Genomic DNA, 22,031 nt, shown 5'->3' with positions numbered 1-22,031 from the left:
TAATAATAATTAATAGTTTTAAATAAATAAATAAAAATACAGAAGAAAAACAATCAAATATATAATAGATACATTTAGCCTAATGATGAATACAATGTAATGTATTATATTGTTATTATATTAAATCTAATAATTATATTTCCAAATGTATTTTTTCCAAATATATTACCAAAACTTACTTAAAAAAACAATATGAAGAAATATATTTCTTAATATAATAACAATATAATACATTACATTGTATTCATCATTTGGCTAAATTTGTTTATTATATATTTGATTATTTTTCTCTGTAACTTTTGGTGATGGTCATAGAGGCTCCATGATGTAGTTTTTTTTCAGGAAATCATTGTATTTAAAAATAAATGTATATACTATATAACTATATAACTTATATAAGTTATGTGAAAAGTTGTGTGAAAATGTGAATAATATTCTATACTAGGATGTTGTTCCACAATATAACAGTGTAGTTGTATTAGAGTACTGTAATGTAACTACAGTGCTGTCCGCAATGACCCCCCCCTCCTTCGCCCTCCCTCCCTCCCTGGTGTGGCAGTAAACTCCGTGGCTCCAGGATGCCGCCCGTTGTCATTAAAAGGGACGGGGAACAGTTGGGAAAAAATGGGTGAAGGGGATTAATCTTTATAAGCCGTGTGGATTAAAGACACTTTAACTTTTTAATCTCCACACGGCTGTTTTTAGCCACTTTAAATCCCACTCCAGAGTGATGAGGGTAGAGAGAGAGAGAGAGAGAGAGAGAGAGAGAGAGAGAGAGAGATTGCATGGGCGTGCATGGTATTGTCATAAATGTCTATACGGGTGTGTTGCTGCTCATTAAGTGTGTGAGATGATGTTGATGCCGCCGCTGTCACTGGGTCGGGCTGATATGGTTCACAGCATGCAGGTGAGAAGAGATCCGTGTGTGTGTGTGTGTGTGTGTGTGTGTGTGTGTGTGTGTGTGTGTGTGTGTGTGTGTGTGTGTGTGTGTGTGTGTGTGTGTGTCTGTGTCTGTGTCTGTGTCTGTGTGTCTGTGTCTGTGTCTGTGTGTGGCAACCGGACATGTTCTCGCTCTGACCTATCAATGATGTGTATTGTAAACGGATGATATTTCGTTTCGGACAGTCACTCTGGAGGACCTGCTGTGTAAAATAGAGAGCGTAGATGTGTGTGTGAGGATGCACTCCCTCATATGTGTGATAAGTTCATGGTGTAGGGATGGTACTGACTGTTTTTCGGCGCCATCTAATACCCAGTGTTGGCGTCTGCTGAAACGGCCGGATTGGATATCGTGGGTACGGATCCGATCCTCTTAACAGATCTCGCCTGAATATCACAGAAAGGCTTCGGCGACGTTCTCGTAAACAGAAGTGAAGTAGGCCACGCGGCACTAACAGCAGCCACGTGTGGCCTCGCATTGCCATGGCAACAACGGGGCACCAGCACTGGAAGCTTTAATGCAACAACTGTGATAAAGTATTTGCAGAAGGAATGCAATGGATCTATCGGGGCCCCAGCGGCTGAGAAGAAAAACAAAAAGATTTCAGGAGAGTTGAGAGCCGGAAGTGGAATATTGGATTGATATCGGCAAATAGTGGTATTGTGCCACCTCTGACATGACCTGAGCGTTTAATCAGAATGCAGCTTTATTTGCCAAGTATACTTACACATACAAGGAAAAGAATTAGAAGTAAAGCAGAAACATGTACTTACACTCGGATAAAAAGGGCAAGCAGCATATGCAAAAGATAAAGATAGATAAATAAATATTGGATATTTATACCACTTTGCCACTGCACCAAAAACCCGGTAACACCCGATAACATCTGGCATTTGTCACCAGTGAGAAAGGAAAAACCAGGGTCTCCGTCCTGGGTCAAATGACCCTGCGATAGACCCAGGTTTTAATCAGCTCCACCTCGATCCGCTCTGATGTCAACAGGAGGCCCGGGTCCACCCGCGCATTTTAGCCCTTTCACCTGCATGATGCGACGACGTGCGTTGAAATTGCGGACGCTGCCACATAAATAGACAGGAATATCTGTGTATCATTCCATCATTTCAGAACCCATTTAGAATCCAAAATCAGAATTAATGACTTTTTTCCGCATGGGCGACCGTGAAATGTTCTGAGTGTGGGGATCCCACGGATGGGGACCGCGGCGGAGAACGCCCGCGCTCCCCGCTGGGCACCGCCGCTGTAGGACCGGGGCACACCGGCTGGCAGCAATGGAGTATCCGTGCGCTCCATACTGCTTCTACTGCAGCGTTGCGTCGTTCACGAACGATGCGATTCTTTTGAACGGCTCAAAATAGTTTGTTCTTTTTCTCCTTCAAGTTTTAAGGTTTTATGTCGTCGTTTGTTGAAGTTGAACTGTTTTCTTCCCAATCACACTGGAAGCATGAAACGCCCCTTTTCCGACGTGTTTGTGACGTCAGGAAAAAAAACAAAAACGTATGACGACAAGAAAGAAAGAAAAAAAAAAAACGTGGGGTTTAAAAAAGAAAAAAAAAAAATTTAATGACAAAAAAAAAAATTGTCAATCACCTTTTTTTTAGCGCTCATTTTGGTGTGCAAACGGTATAACAATGTGGGAATGAATGTCCAGGTACAGATGAAGGTGGGAAGTGTTGGTTGTAGCGGGCGCTTGTTGCCTAGTGACCGCCGCCTGCATGTGTAAAGTGTAGAAAGTTTCTGTTGAAACTTTGATGAACTTCAGTCGCGCTGGGGGTCCCCAACACACGCTGCACTCATGGAGTCGTATCCTGACAAGACACGCCACCTGGGGGGGGTGAGGGTGCGGTGAAAGAGTTGAGCAACAACGAGGCCTCAGTTTGATCCGTTATGTTTGACGTTAGACAAAACACCGCACGCGCCTCCTGGCCAACATCCAGTCGAGTATTTTGTTGGATTTCTCTCTCGCTCTCTCGCGCTCTCTCTCTCTCTCGCTCTCTCTCTCTCTCAATCGATCTTCTGCTCTGATTTTGTCTCTTCCTGTCTGACTCAGATCCAGGACATCAGTGTGGAGACGGAGGACAACAAGGAGAAGAAGTCGGCTAAAGACGCTCTGCTGCTCTGGTGCCAGATGAAGACGGCAGGGTCAGTCTGGAACCCCCCCCCCCCCCCCCCCCCCCCCCCACACACACACACACACACACACACACACACACACACACACACACACACACTCAGATATACACACAGATAAACACTAACATAGAAGATGGAAAATACAATACAATGGTTTTTTTCCTGCATGTGATCAAACCCTTTAAGTAATCAATTTTCCTTTACTGCAAATGGATCATGAATGCCTCTCAAGGACACCAGATGATGGCGGAAGTTTCATCAATTGTTTCATGACGTCTCTCGCTCGCTCGCTCTCTCTCTCCAGGTATCCAAATGTGAACATCCATAACTTCTCCACCAGCTGGAGAGACGGCATGGCCTTCAACGCCCTCATCCACAAACATCGGTAACAAAACTGCATATCATACATTACCGTAGCCAGGGCAGTAAATCTCCTAATACAACTCACTCTATTATACGTTGTTATGGTGAACCACAGACATACTACTTAAACATACTTGCTGTTAACACAAACTATTAACTAACATCAATGATATATACCCTATTCCTCATTAAACACTATGATACTGTATGGAGGAATATTATCTGTAGTGCTCAACCTTTTTGAGCCCATGACCCTGTTCTATGTTTGAAAATCCTCCAGACAACAGAAACAAATGTTTGTTATTATTATTATTATTATTATTATTATTATTATTGTTATTATTATTATTAATATTATGATTATTGGAAATTATGAAATGATTATCATTTTGGAGCCAGCATCACAAATGTAGTGAATTTGCATAGGGCCTCTAAACAATAGATTGATGCTTGATAGGAAACGTTCTTACTGCACTTTACTAGTCAAAGTGCAGATATTCCACATTGCGTGGAACGGTTCCATCTAACTGTAAATATAGCTTCAGTGATTTTTATTACATGATAGAGTAAGGTGGGCTCTCCAAATGGATTATTTAGAAATCATGATATATTTCAAACCTGCGTGTGTGTGTGTCCAAATTAGACCGGACCTGATCGACTTTGACAAACTGAAGAAATCCAACGCTCACTACAACCTGCAGAATGCCTTCAACCTGGCAGAGCAACACCTGGGCCTCACCAAGCTGCTGGATGCAGAAGGTTTGTGTGTGTGTGTGTGTGTGTGTGTGTGTGTGTGTGTGTGTGTGTGTGTGTGTGTGTGTGTGTGTGCGTGTGTCGTATTCTCTTTCTCATACCTTCCCTAGCTAGTTTAATTAGTTGGTCATTCCCTATCCATTCATTCCCACACCTCTCTCTCTCCATATTTATTTAGTGCCTTTAGTGCCTTTAGTGCCTTGCCTCTTTTCATTTGCTTCCCTCTGTTCTTGGGTTGATTTTTCTTTTTTTAATTATATTTTTTTGTTTTTGTCTCCCTTTCATTCTTTCCCTTGTATTTAATAATTCATACAACACACAGACCCTGTGTGGATTTATTCATGGTGTCTGCAGGTCCTCAAAAAGTATTCACATATCTCAGAATCAGCTTTACAAATGTCGGGCCTTAAAAGTCATTCAAGTCAAGTTCCAAGTTTATTGTCCCAGATGAGATGGGTGTGCGGCACGGTGAACATAAGAAACATAGACAACACACAAACAAGAAAGAAGAAAAAACACTGGAAATATCCACTGCAGCTGATCCAGCATAGAAAAACAATGTATCAGCAATGCTCCAGTAATAGCTGTGCCCAAGTAGAAGAAGGTCGTCATATAGTGACACTCAAAGCAAAGCAAAATGCATTTCCCAAAGTAGAATTATGAAATAACAAAAATATTCAAATCAATGAAATGCAGAGTAAGAATAGGCATTCCTCAGCAAATTATTTTCTTATTTCAATGGAGGCTTGGATTTTACTATCATGACACCCAAAATGCATTTTACACTATGGGTTTCTCTCTGTGTCCTCCAGACATCAGCGTGGACCATCCCGACGAGAAGTCCATCATCACCTACGTCGTCACCTACTACCACTACTTCTCCAAGATGAAGGCCCTCAAGGTGGAGGGGAAACGTATCGGCAAGGTAACACGGACACAGCTGACCCATTGCACCCGTAACCAGGTAGGGTGGAGCCAGTTTGAGATTTCCTAAAGTGTGTGTGTGTGTGTGTGTGTGTGTGTGTGTGTGTGTGTGTGTGTGTGTGTGTGTGTGTGTGTGTGTGTGTGTGTGTGTGTGTGTGTGTGTGTGTGTGTGTGTGTGTGCCCGTCCGTCCTCCAGGTGCTGGACAACGCCATTGAGACAGAGAAGATGATCGACAAGTACGAGTCCCTGGCATCAGACCTGCTGGAGTGGATCGAGCAGACCATCATTATCCTCAACAACCGCAAGTTTGCCAACTCGCTGGTGGGCGTCCAGCAGCAGCTGCAGGCCTTCAACACCTACCGCACCGTGGAGAAACCCCCCAAGTTAGTCTCACACACACACACACACACACACATACTGTAAGAACACACACCCGCAACACCTACCATGCTGTGTGGGAGTTGGAATTTCATTGTTTTGGTGCTGAAAGTAGGGTTGCCATCATATTGTGATACACAAAACAAAATTAGTGAGAAGACCATGATGTGAGGTCTGAAATATTTGGGGTTTTTTTTGTTTATTTTTTTTCAAATAGATTTTTGCCCTAATATACATTTTGCTCTATTGTCCGTTTTAATCACCCTAAATCACAGTACGTATGTGGTCTAAAAGAAGGAGCAGTCCAGATGATATGATTAATATAACCTCCCAGGGTGTATGAAGTGTGCCGAATATCTGCCCCTGTTTCTACGCGAAGGTTCACGGAGAAGGGGAACCTGGAGGTCCTCCTCTTCACCATCCAGAGCAAGATGAGAGCCAACAACCAGAAGGTGTACACCCCCCGCGAGGGCAAGCTCATCTCCGACATCAACAAGGTGAACCTTAAATACCTGAAATATCCAGAGCCACAGCCCTGTCCGTGTGCCTTTGCTAATAATTATCTTAATTTTGGATGAGTGACGGATGGTAAAATCGGTAAAGCCGTGGTTTTTCCCATCGTAAAACGTCAAAACTTTTCTAACTTTGCTTATCGTAACGAGGGAGCGCCGTGGCCCTGATGGAAACCACATCGACAACAACTATGAGTCACATACTGTAGTTGTACCAGGAAATGCCTGAAAGTTATGCCTTTCACTTTCATGTGAATGGAAGTGAAAGGCATTCCGGGATGTGTGTATAAGTTTACCTTTTACCTACTGTCCTATTTAAAATAGTTAGTGTTGCTCGTTCCTGAGAAGGTCTCGCTGTGACTGATACAGCGACAAAATGTACTTCTTGGAAGTCGCTTTGGAAAAAGGTATCTGTGACGTAATGACTTAATATAATGTATTGGAGCTCTGTATTGTGTGTGTGTGTGTGTGTGTGTGTGTGTGTGTGTGTGTGTGTGTGTGTGTGTGTGTGTGTGTGTGTGTGTGTGTGTGTGTGTGTGTGTGTGTGCGCGTGCGCGTGCGTATGTGCGTCAGGCCTGGGAGCGTCTGGAGAAAGCGGAGCACGAGCGCGAGCTGGCGCTGCGCACGGAGCTGATCCGCCAGGAGAAACTGGAGCAGCTCGCCAGACGCTTTGACCGCAAGGCTGCCATGAGAGAAACATGGCTGAGCGAGAACCAGAGGCTGGTCGCGCAGGTAACCCCTTTTTAAGGCTTTTCGTTTGATATATTACAGGGCTAAATGTTTTGCAAATGGTTGATTCGGAAAACACGTGCCCACGCACACACGGCGCACACACACACAGCACAAATAAGTTACCTCTGACTGACCTGTCTGCTGATAGTGTATTGATCAACTCAGCCTTTAAGGGTAGCACTCCCCCTGCTGGACAAATGAGGTTACAGAAATACACAATCATGAATGTTAATGTGTTTTCCTTGATTTCGCTCTCTGCATCCCCTCCTCTCTTCTCCAGGATAACTTTGGTTATGACCTGCAAGCGGTGGAAGCTGCCACCAAGAAGCATGAAGCCATAGAAACGGACATTGCGGCGTATGAGGAGCGCGTCCAGGTCAGGCTGCATCCGTTACCTCACTGCATGCATTAAAATACATAGTTTGTATTTAAAATGATGCTTGATCACACCAAGCTGATTCTGCTGACGTGACGTGCTTCACGAAGAGGATGAGAGTCCTTATTGTCTCCTCCCCCCCCCCCCCCCCCCGACGCAGGCGGTGATTTCTGTGGCGCGAGAGCTGGAGGCGGAGTCCTACCACGACATCAAGCGCATCACGGCCAGGAAGGAGAACGTGCTGCGGCTCTGGGAGTACCTGCTGGAGCTGCTCAAGGCCCGCAGGCACCGGCTGGAGCTCAACCTGGGCCTGCAGAAGGTCTTCCAGGAGATGCTCTACATCATGGACTGGATGGACGAGATGAAGGTAGGAAGAGAGAAATTCCCAAGAATGCCTCAGAAATATTTCAGAACGGGTGGAATCGTAGAATCCTTGTTCTCTCTAGTTTCTTTGAGAGAATTATGTTTAATACTATTGAGTTTGTCAGGAATAAATGGATTAAATGAATGGATGGTTGACTGGTTGTTTGGTTGGTTGGATGGTTGATTGATAGATGGAATGGTGGTTTGGATTGATGATGGATGGCTGGTTTGTTGGTCGGTTGGTTTGTTGGTTGGTTGAATGGATGCATGGATGGTTGGTGATACGATAGATGGATGGTTGATTGGTGATACGATGGATGGATGGTTGGTTGGTGATGCGATGGATGGACGGTTGGTTGGTGATGCGATGGATGGATGGTTGGTTGTGATACGATGGATGGATGGATGGTTGGTTGTGATATGATGGATGGATGGTTAGTTGGTGATACGATGGATGGATGGTTAGTTGGTGATATGATGGATGGATGGATGGTTGGTTGTGATACGATGGATGGATGGATGGTTGGTGATAGGATGGATGCATGGATGGTTGGTGATGTGATGGATTGATGGATGGTTGGTGATAGGAAGGATGGATGGTTGGTTGAATTCATCGATGGATGATGTAGAATGACTAAGTTAAATACCTTGTAGACCGTTTTTGCTGCGTAGCACTTCACTCTGTGACAGAACTTCAACCCTCTCCAACTAGAAGTTAAATGTTCATCTTGATCATATACGGCGCCCTCTGCCACTTCCCAGTCTTTGTACCTGTCTGGCATTTGACCCCCGGCCGGTGTTCTCCCGCAGATGCTGCTGCTCTCCCAGGACTACGGCAAGCATCTGCTGGGCGTGGAGGACCTGCTGCAGAAACACACTCTGGTGGAGGCCGACATCTCCATCCAAGCCGACCGCGTGCGGGCCGTCAACAACAACGCTCAGAAGTTCGCGGATGACTCAGACGGTGAGACAGACGGGCTCTGAGAGGGATGGCTGGATGGATGGATGGGAGGTTGGATGGATGGATGAATAAATGGATCCATACTCATAAGCTCAACAAATGTATAATCTTTTCAAACCTTTTCCTCTCTCTCTCTCTCTCTCTCTCTCTCTCTCTCTCTCTCTCTCTCTCTCTCTCTCTCTGTATCTCTCTCTCTCTCTCTCTCTGTATCTCTCTCTCTCTCTCTCTCTCTCGCTCTCGCTCTGTCTCTCTCTCTCTCAGGCTACAAGCCATGTGACCCCCAGGTGATCCGGGATCGCGTGGCCCACATGGAGTTCTGCTACCAGGAGCTGAACCAGCTGGCCTCGGAGCGCCGGGCTCGTCTGGAGGAGTCCCGACGCCTCTGGAAGTTCTTCTGGGAGATGGCGGAGGAGGTTAGACCCCCCACCAACCCCACGCCCGCTGCCGTCTGTCACGGTCGTTGCTGTAGATGATGTTTACAGGGACCGAAGATGAAAGTTGAAGAGTCAGTGTTTTCCGTTTTTGACCCAGGACACTAAAATAGGCAGTGAACCTTGAGGCTGAGCTGTCAGCAGAATATTCAAAATGCACTGCACTGGCCGGTTGATAAACGAGTGCCGCGACGTTATCTTAGATTTCAGGAATCCAGCAATGTTTTTTTTAAACCCAAAGACCCAAAACCCTGTTGCTTGTAGGAGGGATGGATTCGCGAGAAGGAGCAGATCCTTTCCTCCGAGGACTGCGGGAAGGAGCTGACGGGGGCGGTGCGGCTGCTGAGTCAGCACAAGGCCTTCGAGGACGAGATGAACGGGCGCTCGGCCCACCTGCAGCAGACGGTCCGGCAGGGGGAGGAGCTGGTTGCGGACAACCACTTTGGAGCCGACAAGATCAAAGAACGCATCCAGGACATCCAAGTAAGGACTAAGGGGGTTGGTCGAAGTTGTTGACGGCTTTCATGGCCTTCGTGTCATAAATCAAAGACGTTTGCAAATCATGATCAATCGCTGGATCAGAACCTGCCTAAAGCCGTTCTCCTCATATTTTGCCAAGGAACCTAACTAGAATGTAGCCTATACTTGCCGCTGTAAATTCCTGAAATTGAGACAAATGAGACAGACACGTAGTCTGTGGCTACTCCGCCGGTACTTGTGGATATCTTAAAGGACAAGGTATTTTGAGGCTCCCTGGAAGATGCTTTGGCATCCGCTTTATTATCACATTCCTTCTCTCCTTGCAGGAACAATGGGCGGCACTGGAGCGTCTCTCAGCCGTCCGCAAGGCCCGACTGCAAGAGGCCTGCAACCAGCACCAGTTCCAGGTGCGCACATGTAGACGCACACACACATACTGTACACGCGTACAGAAACACAGTGTCTCGCTGAAAGGAACTTGAGCATGGGCGGGAGGGTCCGGTTTGCGCCCCCCCCCCCTGCTTTCTGCCGCCCCCTGCTGGGCCATACCTAACCACGGCATCCCGTCTCCCCCGTAGGCCGACGCCGACGACATCGACACCTGGATGCTGGACGTCCTGCGCATCGTCTCCAGCGCGGACGTCGGGCACGACGAGTTCTCCACCCAGACCCTCGTCAAGAAACACAAGGACGTCGCCGAGGAGATCAGCAGCTACAGGCCCGTCATCGACGCCCTGCACGAGCAGTCGCGCACGCTGCCGGACGAAAAGGCCAGCTCGGAAGAGGTAGTACCTGTACACCATTCCCAGTCCCACCAGTCCCTGAGGTTGGAAAACACAAGGACTTGAACTTCTCATACAAATCCCCTAAATGAGTTCTGTCTGTAGCAAACTTCCAACTCCTTCTATCCGTAAAATAACCGATGACCGTTAACTGTGTTCTTTTGAAAGCTTGGTTCAATTCTCTGAGAGTTCCCTCTTCACGTGCATCCCCCCGCTCAGTTCTCTGCTGTGCCCCCTGCAGGTCCAGGGCCGCCTGGCGGGCATCGAGGAGCGCTACAAGGAGGTGGCGGAGCTGACCCGGCTGAGGAAGCAGGCGCTGCAGGACGCCCTGGCGCTCTACAAGATGCTGAGCGAGGCCAACTCCTGCGAGGTCTGGATCGACGAGAAGGAGCAGTGGCTCAACAGCATGGAGATCCCCGAGAAGCTGGAGGACCTGGAGGTCGTCCAGCACAGGTGGGAGCAGAGCCCCTCACTCCTTGAATTACTTGATTTCCAAATCATTTTCATACTGACTATACTTATTTGTTTTGTATTTGATAATGTCGCCCGGTGTCACTGGCCTATAAAGGCTTAGTATACGGGCTCTGAGTCTAAATGGAGGGCTTACCAGACAGCACTGTGTGTTGTTGTGTGACCTTCAGGTTCGAGAGTCTGGAGCCTGAGATGAACAGCCAGGCGTCTCGCGTTGCCGTTGTCAACCAGGTTGCGAGACAGCTGATCCACAGCGGGCATCCCAGCGAGAAGGAGATCAAATCCCAGCAAGACAAACTCAACACCAGGTAATAATACCTTGCTATTAAACAGCTCTGGGCACAAAAACGCTGATCCGTTAAAAAAAATAAGTAGTCCAGAACATTAGGAGTAAATAGTGAGGCTTGTAGTTGTGTTCCTAGCTGGCTATTCTGGTGTCTTACTGCCACTGAATGAATTGTGGGAATGTCTCACCGCCACATATTTGCATGGTAGGAGCAGCTCTCCCCAAATTAGATTTCCTGCTGTTTTGAGCCAGTCATGCACCTTTCAGTTTCAAAATGGTAGACGATTCTATTGTCCAATAAATGGGCCTCATTCAGAAACGCAGACACACACATTCTTCTTAAATTCCCATTTGTTCCCACAAAAAAACAAAAAAGACTCAATGTGGGATTCCTGAGATGCGGGGAATCCCCCAATTTTGGGCTTCAGTTCAGTCTGATTTATTTGCATAGTTAGACGCCCCTAACGTCATGGCCAAAAAAAACGCCAAGAAGAGAAGAAAATTGTCCATACCACCCCATGACGTGATTAAATATAAGCTAATACTCGGGTCGGTCTGGTTTATTGTCAGGTTTCTCTCAGGTCCTTCACTTTCAAACACCTTTTCAAACACTCTTAAAATCAGGACTGTACAAGGTGTCAAGATGTAGCCGTTTGGCTCTACTGTAATCGGTATTGCCTGAAGAATAAGGTATTGTACAAATCCAGATCGGAGAAAGACTGAGTGCCACTATGTTCGTGGTCACGTTTGTAAGCAGATTTTCGAATCAAATCCAAACAATGAGATTAGAACCGGTTAAGTGTGTCAGTGATGTTTCGTATTTAACCCACCACGGCGGCTCCTCTCTGGTCAGATGGAGCGCCTTCCGGGACCTGGTGGACCAGAAGAAGGACTGTCTCAACTCTGCCCTGGGCGTCCAGAACTACCACCTGGAGTGCAACGAGACCAAGTCCTGGATCAAGGAGAAGACCAAGCTCATCGAGTCCACCCAGGAGCTGGGCAACGACCTGGCGGGGGTCATGGCTCTGCAGCGCAAGCTCACGGGCATGGAGAGAGACCTGGCGGCCATAGAGGACAAGCTGGGAGACCTGGGGAAGGAGGCGGAGCGCCTGGCCACCGAGCACCCCGACCAGGCCGACGGCATCAAGGGACGACTGGCGGAGATCACCGGTGTCTGGGATGAGATGAAGGTAGCGCCGGGCGATAAGTCACCAGGGTTGAAGTAGTACCACGTCGTCACAAAATCCTTTCATGTTATTTCATAGGATATAGTCAAGTGGTCAATTTCATCGTATGTTATTGAATAGTTTTATAAAAGCTCCATTACAATTTAACATCAAATTAAAGTGTCTTACAACCAAATATTTTACAAATGTTATGCCTTAAAAGTAATTAAATTGTCTAAAATTAGATTTTGAAATGTTAATCGTCAGATTGTCTTTTTTTTTCTTTTTGTGAATGTCCATCAAGTTCTTCTGCATCAGAGTCAACATTTGTGACCACTTAACATCATACTTGAGACTGTTTGTCCAAAAATCACCCTCCAATTTTGCTAAGATTTGTCGTGAAGTCTGAAAAAGTATAACCTTAACTTATGAATTGTTGTAACTTTACATCTCCCATGTTTCTGATCTCCATCCTTTCCCTCCCAGGACACCATGAAGAACCGGGAGGAGTCCCTGGGCGAGGCCAGCAAGCTGCAGCAGTTCCTGCGGGAGCTGGACGACTTCCAGTCGTGGCTGTCGCGCACGCAGACGGCCATCGCCTCCGAGGACATGCCCAACACGCTGGCCGAGGCGGAGAAGCTGCTGGCCCAGCACGAGGGCATCAAGAACGAGATCCGCAACTACGAGGAGGACTACCAGAAGATGCGGGACATGGGCGAGATGGTGACGCAGGGCCAGACGGACGCCCAGTACATGTTCCTCCGGCAGAGGCTGCAGGCGCTGGACACCGGCTGGAACGAGCTGCACAAGATGTGGGAGAACCGGCAGAACCTCCTGTCCCAGTCCCACGCCTACCAGCTGTTCCTGAGAGACACCAAGCACGCCGATGCCTTCCTCAACAACCAGGTAAACAAACCACTGTCATGCTGTGGTAATTGTGTTTCTGGGAGAGACATTGATGTATCTACCACCACGTAAAACACCTTTTTAGGTTCTGGGATGCGGCCATCCTCTTTATATTAACCTCTCTCTCTCTATTGCTCTCTTCTCATTTCTACCTCCATCTCCACCTCCACCCACCAGGAGTACGTCCTGGCCCACACGGAGATGCCCACCACGCTGGAGGGGGCGGAGGCCGCCATCAAGAGGCAGGAGGACTTCATGACCACCATGGACGCCAACGACGACAAGATCAGCGGCGTGGTGGACACGGGCCGGCGCCTGGTCGCCGACGGCAACATCAACGCCGAGCGCATCCAGGAGAAAGTGGACTCCATCGACGAGAGGTGAGCGCCCCAGACATGATTAAGCCAATCGATGTATTCTAGCAGAAGGAAATAAAAGAACATCGGTTAGACAAACTGTCCTGTCGTGTATTTTCCTTTTTCTGATTGTTCTTTTTTGGTGTGTTTTAATTTCCTTTTGTTGTGTATTTTCACAAGACACAAGAAGAACCGCTCAGCCGCCAGTGAACTGCTGCTGAAGTTGAAGGACAACAGAGATCTGCAGAAGTTCCTTCAGGAATGTCAAGAGGTGACACGCTCACTCGGTCACTCGTGTACATTGTTCCCACGGCGAAATCACTTTCAAGTGTTCCTATTCCCTACCATTAACAACGTAATGTGTGTGCGTGTGCGTGTGTGCTTGTGCGTCCAGCTCTCCTTGTGGATCAGCGAGAAAATGCTGACGGCTCAGGACATGACGTACGACGAGGCCCGGAACCTGCACAGCAAGTGGCTCAAGCACCAGGCCTTCATGGCCGAGCTGCAGTCCAACAAGGAGTGGCTGGACAAGATCGACAAGGTGAGAGGAAGCGCTGATTTTTATTTTGATTTTGACACGTCGAACATCCGTGAACCGGACGATGAGAACGGCGGTCCATCCCGAGGACAAAACTCGCCGAGTCATTTGACGCGTTATTTGATGACTCTGCTCATTTGTGAATTGATTCAAATGGAGGTCGGGATTCTCTGTGTTTTAAAGGATCCACTAGTTTTTTAACACGTGGCACCTTTTCTCTTTCTACCTCTGTTGTACCTCTGTACAGTTAAAGAGGTTCCTCATAATAATAATAATGCACAATATACATTATTATTATGAGTAACCACTTTAACTCATTTACTTTAACTAATAAGAAGTAATAACATTGATCATTGGACTGAATGAACTGTATGCAGTCATATTTAGGTTTTGAATTTAATACGTATATATGCACGTATATATACACATACACACCCTCATAACTAGTTACAAGTTAAGAATTAAAGACCGAAACTAACTGATTAACTGGACGAAAAAAAACATTGCACTCGTGGAACACGTACAGTTTCTAATGTCTTTCTCCCTCCCGGCGCTTCGAGGACGGCATGGCGCTGATGGCGGAGAAGCCGGAGACGGAGCCGATGGTGCGGGAGAAGCTGGCGGCGCTGAGGGCCACGTGGGCGGAGCTGGAGTCCACCACGCAGACCAAGGCCCAGTGCCTGTTCGACGCCAACAAGGCGGAGCTCTTCACGCAGAGCTGCGCCGACCTGGACAAGTGGCTCGGCGGCCTCGAGGGCCAGATCCAGTCCGACGACTACGGCAAGGACCTCACCTCCGTCAACATCCTGCTCAAGAAGCAGCAGGTGGGGACGCGGCTCCGTCAACCCCCCCTGTCTCCTCTCGCCCCCTCGGTGCCTTCGCCATACGCTCGTGCTGAGTTTCCATTTAGACTCAGTTAGACGACCCCTGTAGTAGTGGAAGTAACAAATGTGCAAAATTTGTACAGTTGTTCCTTCCATTTGTTCCTTCCTTCCTTACTACTACTACTATGACTACCCATACTTATTACTTGTTATATTTAATATCACAGTCCAAGTTTAAAGGAAGACGGAAAGAAATCAGTGGTGGAAGAAGTACTCACACCTTGTAGTACAAGTACAAATACCCTGACATGAAAGGACTCTAGTAAGTGGAAGTACTTGAGTAAAAGTATATAAGTACTTCTTCTTAAATGTACTTAAAGTATGAAAAGTAAAAGTACAACGACATAAAGTGCAGCTGTACCTTATTTTCTGTTCATGCAGATCCTGATTACAATTTACCAAACAGATAGTATAGACATAGTAATTTACAAATGTATACAAATGTAAATCCTGATTCTTTATATATTATTATTATTTATTCTAACTTATATAACTTGTATTATAAATGTAGTGGATTCAAAACAATAGATATTTGCTTTCAAATGTTTTTATGTATTTATTTATTTATTTTTATCAAATCTATATCCATCCTTATAAATGAATAGATAGGATAACACTTCATTCAGGAAATCCAATCGCTGATAGATTTAAATGAAAGCACAAGATGTATTCCTTGGTCTCCTCGCTGCATCGTCTCATTTATGGGGTGTGTGTGTGTGTGTGTGTGTGTGTGTGTGTGTGTGTGTGTGTGTGTGTGTGTGTGTGTGTGTGTGTGTGTGTGTGTGTGTGTGTGTGTGTGTGTCCTATTCTCTTTCTCATGCCTTCCCCAGTTAGTTTAAATAGTTGCTTATTCCCTTTCCATTCATTCCCACACCCCTCTCTCTCCATATTAATTTATTTGTGTGTGTGTGTGTGTGTGTGTTATTCTTTCATCGAGTTCATTTACGGTGTTACTGCCAATAAGTGACCGTTCTCCCTGACAAATAAACTACTAAAATCGAAATAAACAAATATCTTTCAATAGGTTGGGAGAAAGGCGAAAAAAAGAAAAGGGAGCAAAAGAAACTGAATTATTTAGCGCTGTACTCGGTGAGGGGAGAAAAATGTGGGAAAAAAATCTCCCAAAAAATGTCGGCGGATTTAATTGGAGCTTTGTTTCCCTGGTCTGTGTTGTTGGCGTGTCGAGGCATTTTAAGGTGTGATACACTCAGAGATATTGACATTTAAATAATCGAAAAAGCCACCACTATGTACTTACTCGTCCTGCTCCACCAATACTGGCTGATCTGGATGAGAGGGAGAGGGAGGGAGAGGGAGGGAGGGAGAGGGAGAGAGAGGGAGGGAGGGAGGGAGATGGCGAGGGAGAGGGAGAGAGGGAGACTCATCCATTCATCTGTCACTATTCATTATTTCATCTTAATTAATTTAAGCGTTCGTACATATAGACCACTAAGACACTCACATTGCTCTCCCTCTCTTCGTGGCGCTCTCTCTCTCTCTCTCTCTCTCTCTCTCTCTCTCTCTCGCTCTCTCACACACTCACTCCCCTCTTATCAGAATAAAACATTTCCGCTTGAAACAAATCAAGAGAAATTTGAAGATTACATAACTCTAATGTGTGTGTGTGTGTGTGTGTGTGTGTGTGTGTGTGTGTGTGTGTGTGTGTGTGTGTGTGTGTGTGTGTGTGTGTGTGTGTGTGTGTGTGTGTGTGTGATTCAATCATAAGAATTATTCCTCATTATTGATATGAATCATTATGGTATATTCATGGAGATATTGAATGTGTGTGAAAGGGGGGTGAGAGAGAGGGGGAGAGGGGAGGGAGAGAGAGAGGGAGATCATTATCAAAGTGTCTGATTTGGAGAGAGGGAAAGAGGGAGAGGTAGTTTGGTCTCAGCCAGCCGACAGTTCGATGTCGTAGCTCCGTTTCTCTCTCTCTCTCTCTCTCTCCCTTCATTCTCTCGTCCTCCATCGCTCGTCCCACCGTTGTGACGTTGTTTCAGGTGGACTTCCTGGGATCGCTCAGTTCCGATGGCGTTGTAGTTCCAGTCGTTTCATGTCTTATATTTTAGTCTTTTAATTTATTTAGATTCTCACGTTAACTACGTCTCCGGTTCTGCTCCGCGGTTCTACTCATTGACTTGTTTACAGCTTGTAGTCGAAGTATCAGTTGTTATTTATTACTTGTCGTCATAGCTGGATTTAGGGTTCCTCTCTTTGTGTCAAGATGTTGGAGCTTCGGGTGGAGGTTAATCGTGTGAAGAGAGAATGTCACTCGTTAGTTTTCGTCATAATAGTTTTGGACTCTTTTCTCTCTGCCACTGTTACAGGTGTTGGAGTCCCAGGTGGATGTTTCCAGTGAACAGTGGCAGCAGTCGGTTGCAGTAATACTATTTCCCGTTTCCTCCAGATGCTGGAGTCCCAGGTGGAGGTGCGCCAGAAGGAGGTGGAGGAGCTCCGCGGCCAGGCGCAGGCTCTCAGTCAGGAGGTCAGGAGGGGAAGGACACGGAGGAGGTGGACGGGCAGCGGGTCGGCGTGGAGAACAAGTTCCAGGCCCTGCAGGCGCCCATCAAGACCAGGAGGGACAACCTGATGGCGTCCAGGGAGATCCACCAGTTCAACAGGGACATGGAGGACGAGATCGTGAGTAGCACGCAATGCGCTCCCGACATGTAGGACGTTGGGACGCCGTCGGGGCATATCCCAAGTCCTTGTAGAACCATCTTGCTGAGAATGACGGCAATCTTATTGTCTCATTTCATGACATCTCCCTTTGTTTTATTTAATATTTACACATTCAAAATTTTTGTACATCATTCACAGACCTACTAACAGGTAGGACCTAGTAACAGGATACATGTTCATTGTAATATATTGCATTTAAACATACAGTAAGAATTAAACTGTGTGTGTGTGTGTGTGTGTGTGTGTGTGTGTGTGTGTGTGTGCGTGTGCGTGTGTGTGCGCGTGCGCGTGGGCTTGTGTTTTCCAGCTGTGGGTGGAGGAGCGGATGCCTCTGGCCACATCCACGGACCACGGAAACAATTTGCAGACTGTGCAGCTGCTCATCAAGAAGAACCAGGTACACTCTGTTTTATCCTCCTAGTTTTTAGATCATTGTCATAATCCATGCTGAGCGGACCACGCAGCCTCCTGGCTCTTCCGTCGTAATACACACACCCCACGCATCCCAGAACTGAAATGGGGTCTATTAACTTATTTTTATTCAATGTATTTATCTTAGTTTTTTATTTTATTATCAGTATTTGATGGCCTTCTATAAATGTAAAGCACTTTGAGCGGCATGTTCTGTATGAAAGGTGCAATACAAATATAGGTTGTTATTATTATTATTATTATTATTCACACACATACACATCAGTCACACAAATAATAATTTAAAAATATAGCTGCAGGCAGCAACTCACGGAGTCCATGTTGGTAGTGTGACAAATTACACTTTTCCGTAATGAGGCATGAAACACGGATTCAGCCTGATTCTCACCCGAATTTAGGACAATATTTTAATTGTTCGGTCATTGTCGTCTTTTTCCTGTGTAGTGTGACATAATCGCTGATTTCTGCCAAAAAAAAAGGTCAATTATTTATATAGTATAGCTATTACTACAAGTTATCTAAGTTCTGTAAAACACATCTTTTTATATTGCCACTAATTACAAAATTTCCAATTGTTCCAAATGTTAGACCAGTTGAACATAATTATGTCAAGCTCTTGTATTTTAAGGCTGCTCATCTGCATCAACCTTTTTCATAGATATCATTTCAACATATATAATTGTTTTCTTATTATTATTTTCCTCTTTTTTTTCAATTTGTGTTTCCTAGTTTTTTTCCGCCGTTTTTTTTTCTTTTGTACTGACCTGTCAGGCTGGATGTCTGGACAATAGCTTCTTTATTGTCTTATATCTTATCGCCATCTGAAAGAATAATGAACAAACCTTGTAATTATTTTATACAGGATTCATAATAAATACATGCAATTTCGCAAACATAATTAAGAAAAGTTTGTTTTAATAAGTACTTTATTTATTTTTTTCTAAACCATTTAAAGTAATAAATAGATGACTTGTCTATATTGCAATACAGACAACATATATTGAGCATTAACATTCATTCGGAATTTAACTTATGAAAGGCCTTAATTTTTTCATGCTTTTTTTCTCTTTTATTTCATTTCGTTTAGCTGTAGGAAGCCGCTTGTACTGTATAGGATTTATTATTATTTTTTTTTTAAACAACCATCACATTTTTGCCTTGGAACCAGACCTTGTCATTCCTCTAATTTACCTTGTTGTTTGTGAAAAGATGTGTTTTCACAGTGACGGAAGTCGACGTGTGGTCTCACGTGGGGCAATAATGACGTCTTTAGGGAATAAACGCCGTCATTTTTATTGCTGACGCATTTCTGTGGATTCAATTTCAGATAGATTACAGTTCCATGGAATTGGAACTTCTGGGATTAATTATATTTTCACGGCTTCTAGTTTCCCGACGCGTTCCTAGTACATGAACGCATCATTCATTCTCACAGTTGGGGGTGTCAACTCGACTCGACACGGTCACAAGTTTCTGTGGATTAATGTGGATTACGTGACGAGAGAGCGATCACGTCAACACCGCGCAACGCGGACAGTGCGAATGGACTTTCAGAACCACAACTTGAACATTTATATCCAACTGGACGATGACATCAGAAAGTGTCCAACTCATCTTAAGTTTTTGAATGTTGCCGTGTCAGTGAATCACAAAGCACAAGATTTTGGTCAGATTTTGGTTTTAGTTGTTTTTTCCACTAACTTCTGTTCTGTATGTGGATCGATGTTTGCAACGTCCCAGTTCTAAAGACACCTCACTCCTGTCTGTACTTTTAGCCCTTGTCCTGTTCTGGACACTTCTGCCCAAAAATGGCGACTATGATAATATTCCAAACAATAACAATAGGGTTGGAGCCCTAATTATGTAAAGACACACAGACGATCTCACATACGCACATAAACACACGCGCAAAAGTGTTTATGTACACGTCTGACCCTGTGTGACCTCTGACCCCAGACCCTGCAGAAGGAGATCCAGGGCCACCAGCCGCGGTTCGACGACATCTTCCAGCGCAGCCAGCACGTGGTGCTGGACGGCAGCCCCTCGGCCGAGCTCATCGGCCAGCGTCTGGCCGGGCTGCAGTCGCTATGGCAACAGATCGGCCAGGAGACGGAGAAGCGCCACGGCCGCCTGGAGGAGGCCCACCAGGCCCAGCAGTACTACTTCGACGCCGCCGAGGCGGAGGCCTGGATGAGCGAGCAGGAGCTCTACATGATGTCAGAGGAGAAGGCCAAGGTGGGTTCCTTATTGTTAGATGTTCAAAAACAATAACTTTCAAGGACAACTATTATATCAGTGTTTCTCCTAATTTATTTCTTCTTTTATTTATAATTGTTACTGCAAATAATACAAGGGAATAACCAGGAGCCAGGAATTACTATTATCAGACGTGTCTGCTCTTTTCTCAGGATCTCAGTCTGTCTCTCTCTCTTTCAGGATGAGCAGAGTGCAGTCGCCATGCTGAAGAAGCACCAGATCCTGGAGCAGGCGGTGGAGGACTACGCCGACACCGTGCACCTGCTGTCCCACACCAGCCGCGGCCTGGTGGGAGCAGGGCACCCCGAGAGGTGAGCGGGGCGTCGGCGGTCACGCGGGGGTATCGAGGGTGGTTGAGAGCCAACAGTCGATTGAGAACTTGTATATATGACCTCTGCGTCCCTCCTTCGTCTCTTCCTGCAGTGAGCGCATCGGGATGCGTCAGTCGCAGGTAGACAAGCTCTACGCCGGGCTGAAGGACCTGTCTGAGGAGAGGCGGGGCCGCCTGGAGGAGCGCTTCCGCCTCTTCCAGCTCAACCGGGAGGTGGACGACCTGGAGCAGTGGATTGCGGAGAGGGAGGTGGTGGCCGGATCCCACGAGTTGGGCCAAGACTACGAGCACGTCACGGTAAGAGGGACCGGAACCACAAACAGTGGTGCTTGAAAGTTTGCGAACCCCCTTTAGAATTTTCTGAATTTCTCCATAAATCTGACCTAAAATGTGACCCACCACAGCAAAAGCCGCCATCTCGTGCATTTCTAAAATCGCCAGGAGCTGCCAAATAAGTTGGAAAAACTTTTGTTTCTTAGATTTTTTTTTTTTTATCTCAACATATTTTCAAAACCGAGTTTGATTTATAAAAAGTAGAAAAGCATTAAACCGTGGAGTAAAATATTCCCGTTAGATTACATGGGGAAACAGTTCACTTACCGAGACGCTAAACAGCGCTGAACGACGCAGATTGATTGTTTCCTTTAAAGCGACCGTCCAGGTGAAGATCATTCCTCCATATTCCATGTGATGTCAAGTCACAATGTGAAACCGTTTTGATAGAATTCAGCCTTTAAATCTTACGTGTTTTATACACACACGGAGACATCATTGTGGAGGGGGCGTGTCACTGACGTCACCGTCACTTCCGTAAACAAGACGAGGATCCAGTTTCACTTGTCTGTGAAAACTCCGGTTGATTAGGAGAAGCGGGTGGAGGAAGATCCAAATCATTTCGCGGACCTTAATCTGACCAGTGCGATAGGTCCAAGTCAGTTTAAGCAGCGCGCACTGGACTTCATTTTTCCGCGATGATAGTCAGTTCTCCGACACCGACGCTGAATCTGATACCACTCTGGACTTGGTGAACATTTCAAACACCGGATTTCAACCCGGATGTGACTGTGAAACTGAATATTTTCAAGAACCAGCGGAAAATAAGTTCCACTTTTATAAAACATGTATATTCTTACTGTTAAATAAAAGCTTTTTTCAGAACAAAAATACGTTCAACGTTCCCTCAAAACACAAGAACAAAGCAGTGATTGGCCCATTCAGCAGTATGTTAATTAGCCATGTGGCTTTGGCTTCCACATTTGCATTCTGGGAGCTAGGTGAATGAAGCCAAGTCTCTTTCAAACTTTCAAGGTGATTATCTCAGAAACATAGTTTGGCCACACCCTTGTCATTAACAAGTCATGGCTTTATCAGATATTCATCGAAGTCCTAACAAATAGATGTAAGAACACAACAAATAACATAATAACGTGATGGCTTTTCAGATGAATTAAAATATAAACCTCAAAGTTTTGGGGATTTTCCAGGATGTTGTCATGACCTTTTTTTGCCTTTTGGCAAGAATGGCAAAATTCTCGTTTGTTAATCTTGATCGAATCAGTAAAGAATTATAGAT

The 22,031-nt window shown here is 45.7% G+C and overlaps 1 protein-coding gene across 1 annotated transcript in view; it reads left to right on the top strand.

Moving 5' to 3' along the window:
- sptbn1 (spectrin, beta, non-erythrocytic 1) overlaps nt 1-22,031 on the top strand; it is a 91,676-nt gene that overhangs the window by 53,550 nt on the left and 16,095 nt on the right. The window contains 28 exon segments of the mRNA XM_080016786.1: nt 3,009-3,100; nt 3,396-3,476; nt 4,098-4,213; nt 5,020-5,132; nt 5,328-5,515; nt 5,890-6,007; nt 6,596-6,754; nt 7,035-7,130; nt 7,291-7,497; nt 8,304-8,457; nt 8,716-8,867; nt 9,150-9,368; nt 9,692-9,772; nt 9,944-10,150; nt 10,389-10,600; nt 10,789-10,926; nt 11,758-12,094; nt 12,557-12,976; nt 13,154-13,356; nt 13,513-13,603; nt 13,727-13,873; nt 14,431-14,694; nt 17,165-17,242; nt 17,245-17,397; nt 17,747-17,836; nt 19,828-20,106; nt 20,308-20,438; nt 20,551-20,755. Of these exon segments, the coding sequence (XP_079872912.1) occupies nt 3,009-3,100; nt 3,396-3,476; nt 4,098-4,213; nt 5,020-5,132; nt 5,328-5,515; nt 5,890-6,007; nt 6,596-6,754; nt 7,035-7,130; nt 7,291-7,497; nt 8,304-8,457; nt 8,716-8,867; nt 9,150-9,368; nt 9,692-9,772; nt 9,944-10,150; nt 10,389-10,600; nt 10,789-10,926; nt 11,758-12,094; nt 12,557-12,976; nt 13,154-13,356; nt 13,513-13,603; nt 13,727-13,873; nt 14,431-14,694; nt 17,165-17,242; nt 17,245-17,397; nt 17,747-17,836; nt 19,828-20,106; nt 20,308-20,438; nt 20,551-20,755 (4,731 nt within the window).

Source organism: Zeus faber, assembly GCF_960531495.2.
Source record: "Zeus faber genome assembly, chromosome: 16".
Lineage (NCBI taxonomy): Eukaryota > Metazoa > Chordata > Actinopteri > Zeiformes > Zeidae > Zeus > Zeus faber.
The sequence above is the reverse complement of the archived record's forward strand: the minus strand, read 5'-3'. Positions and strand labels throughout refer to the sequence as shown.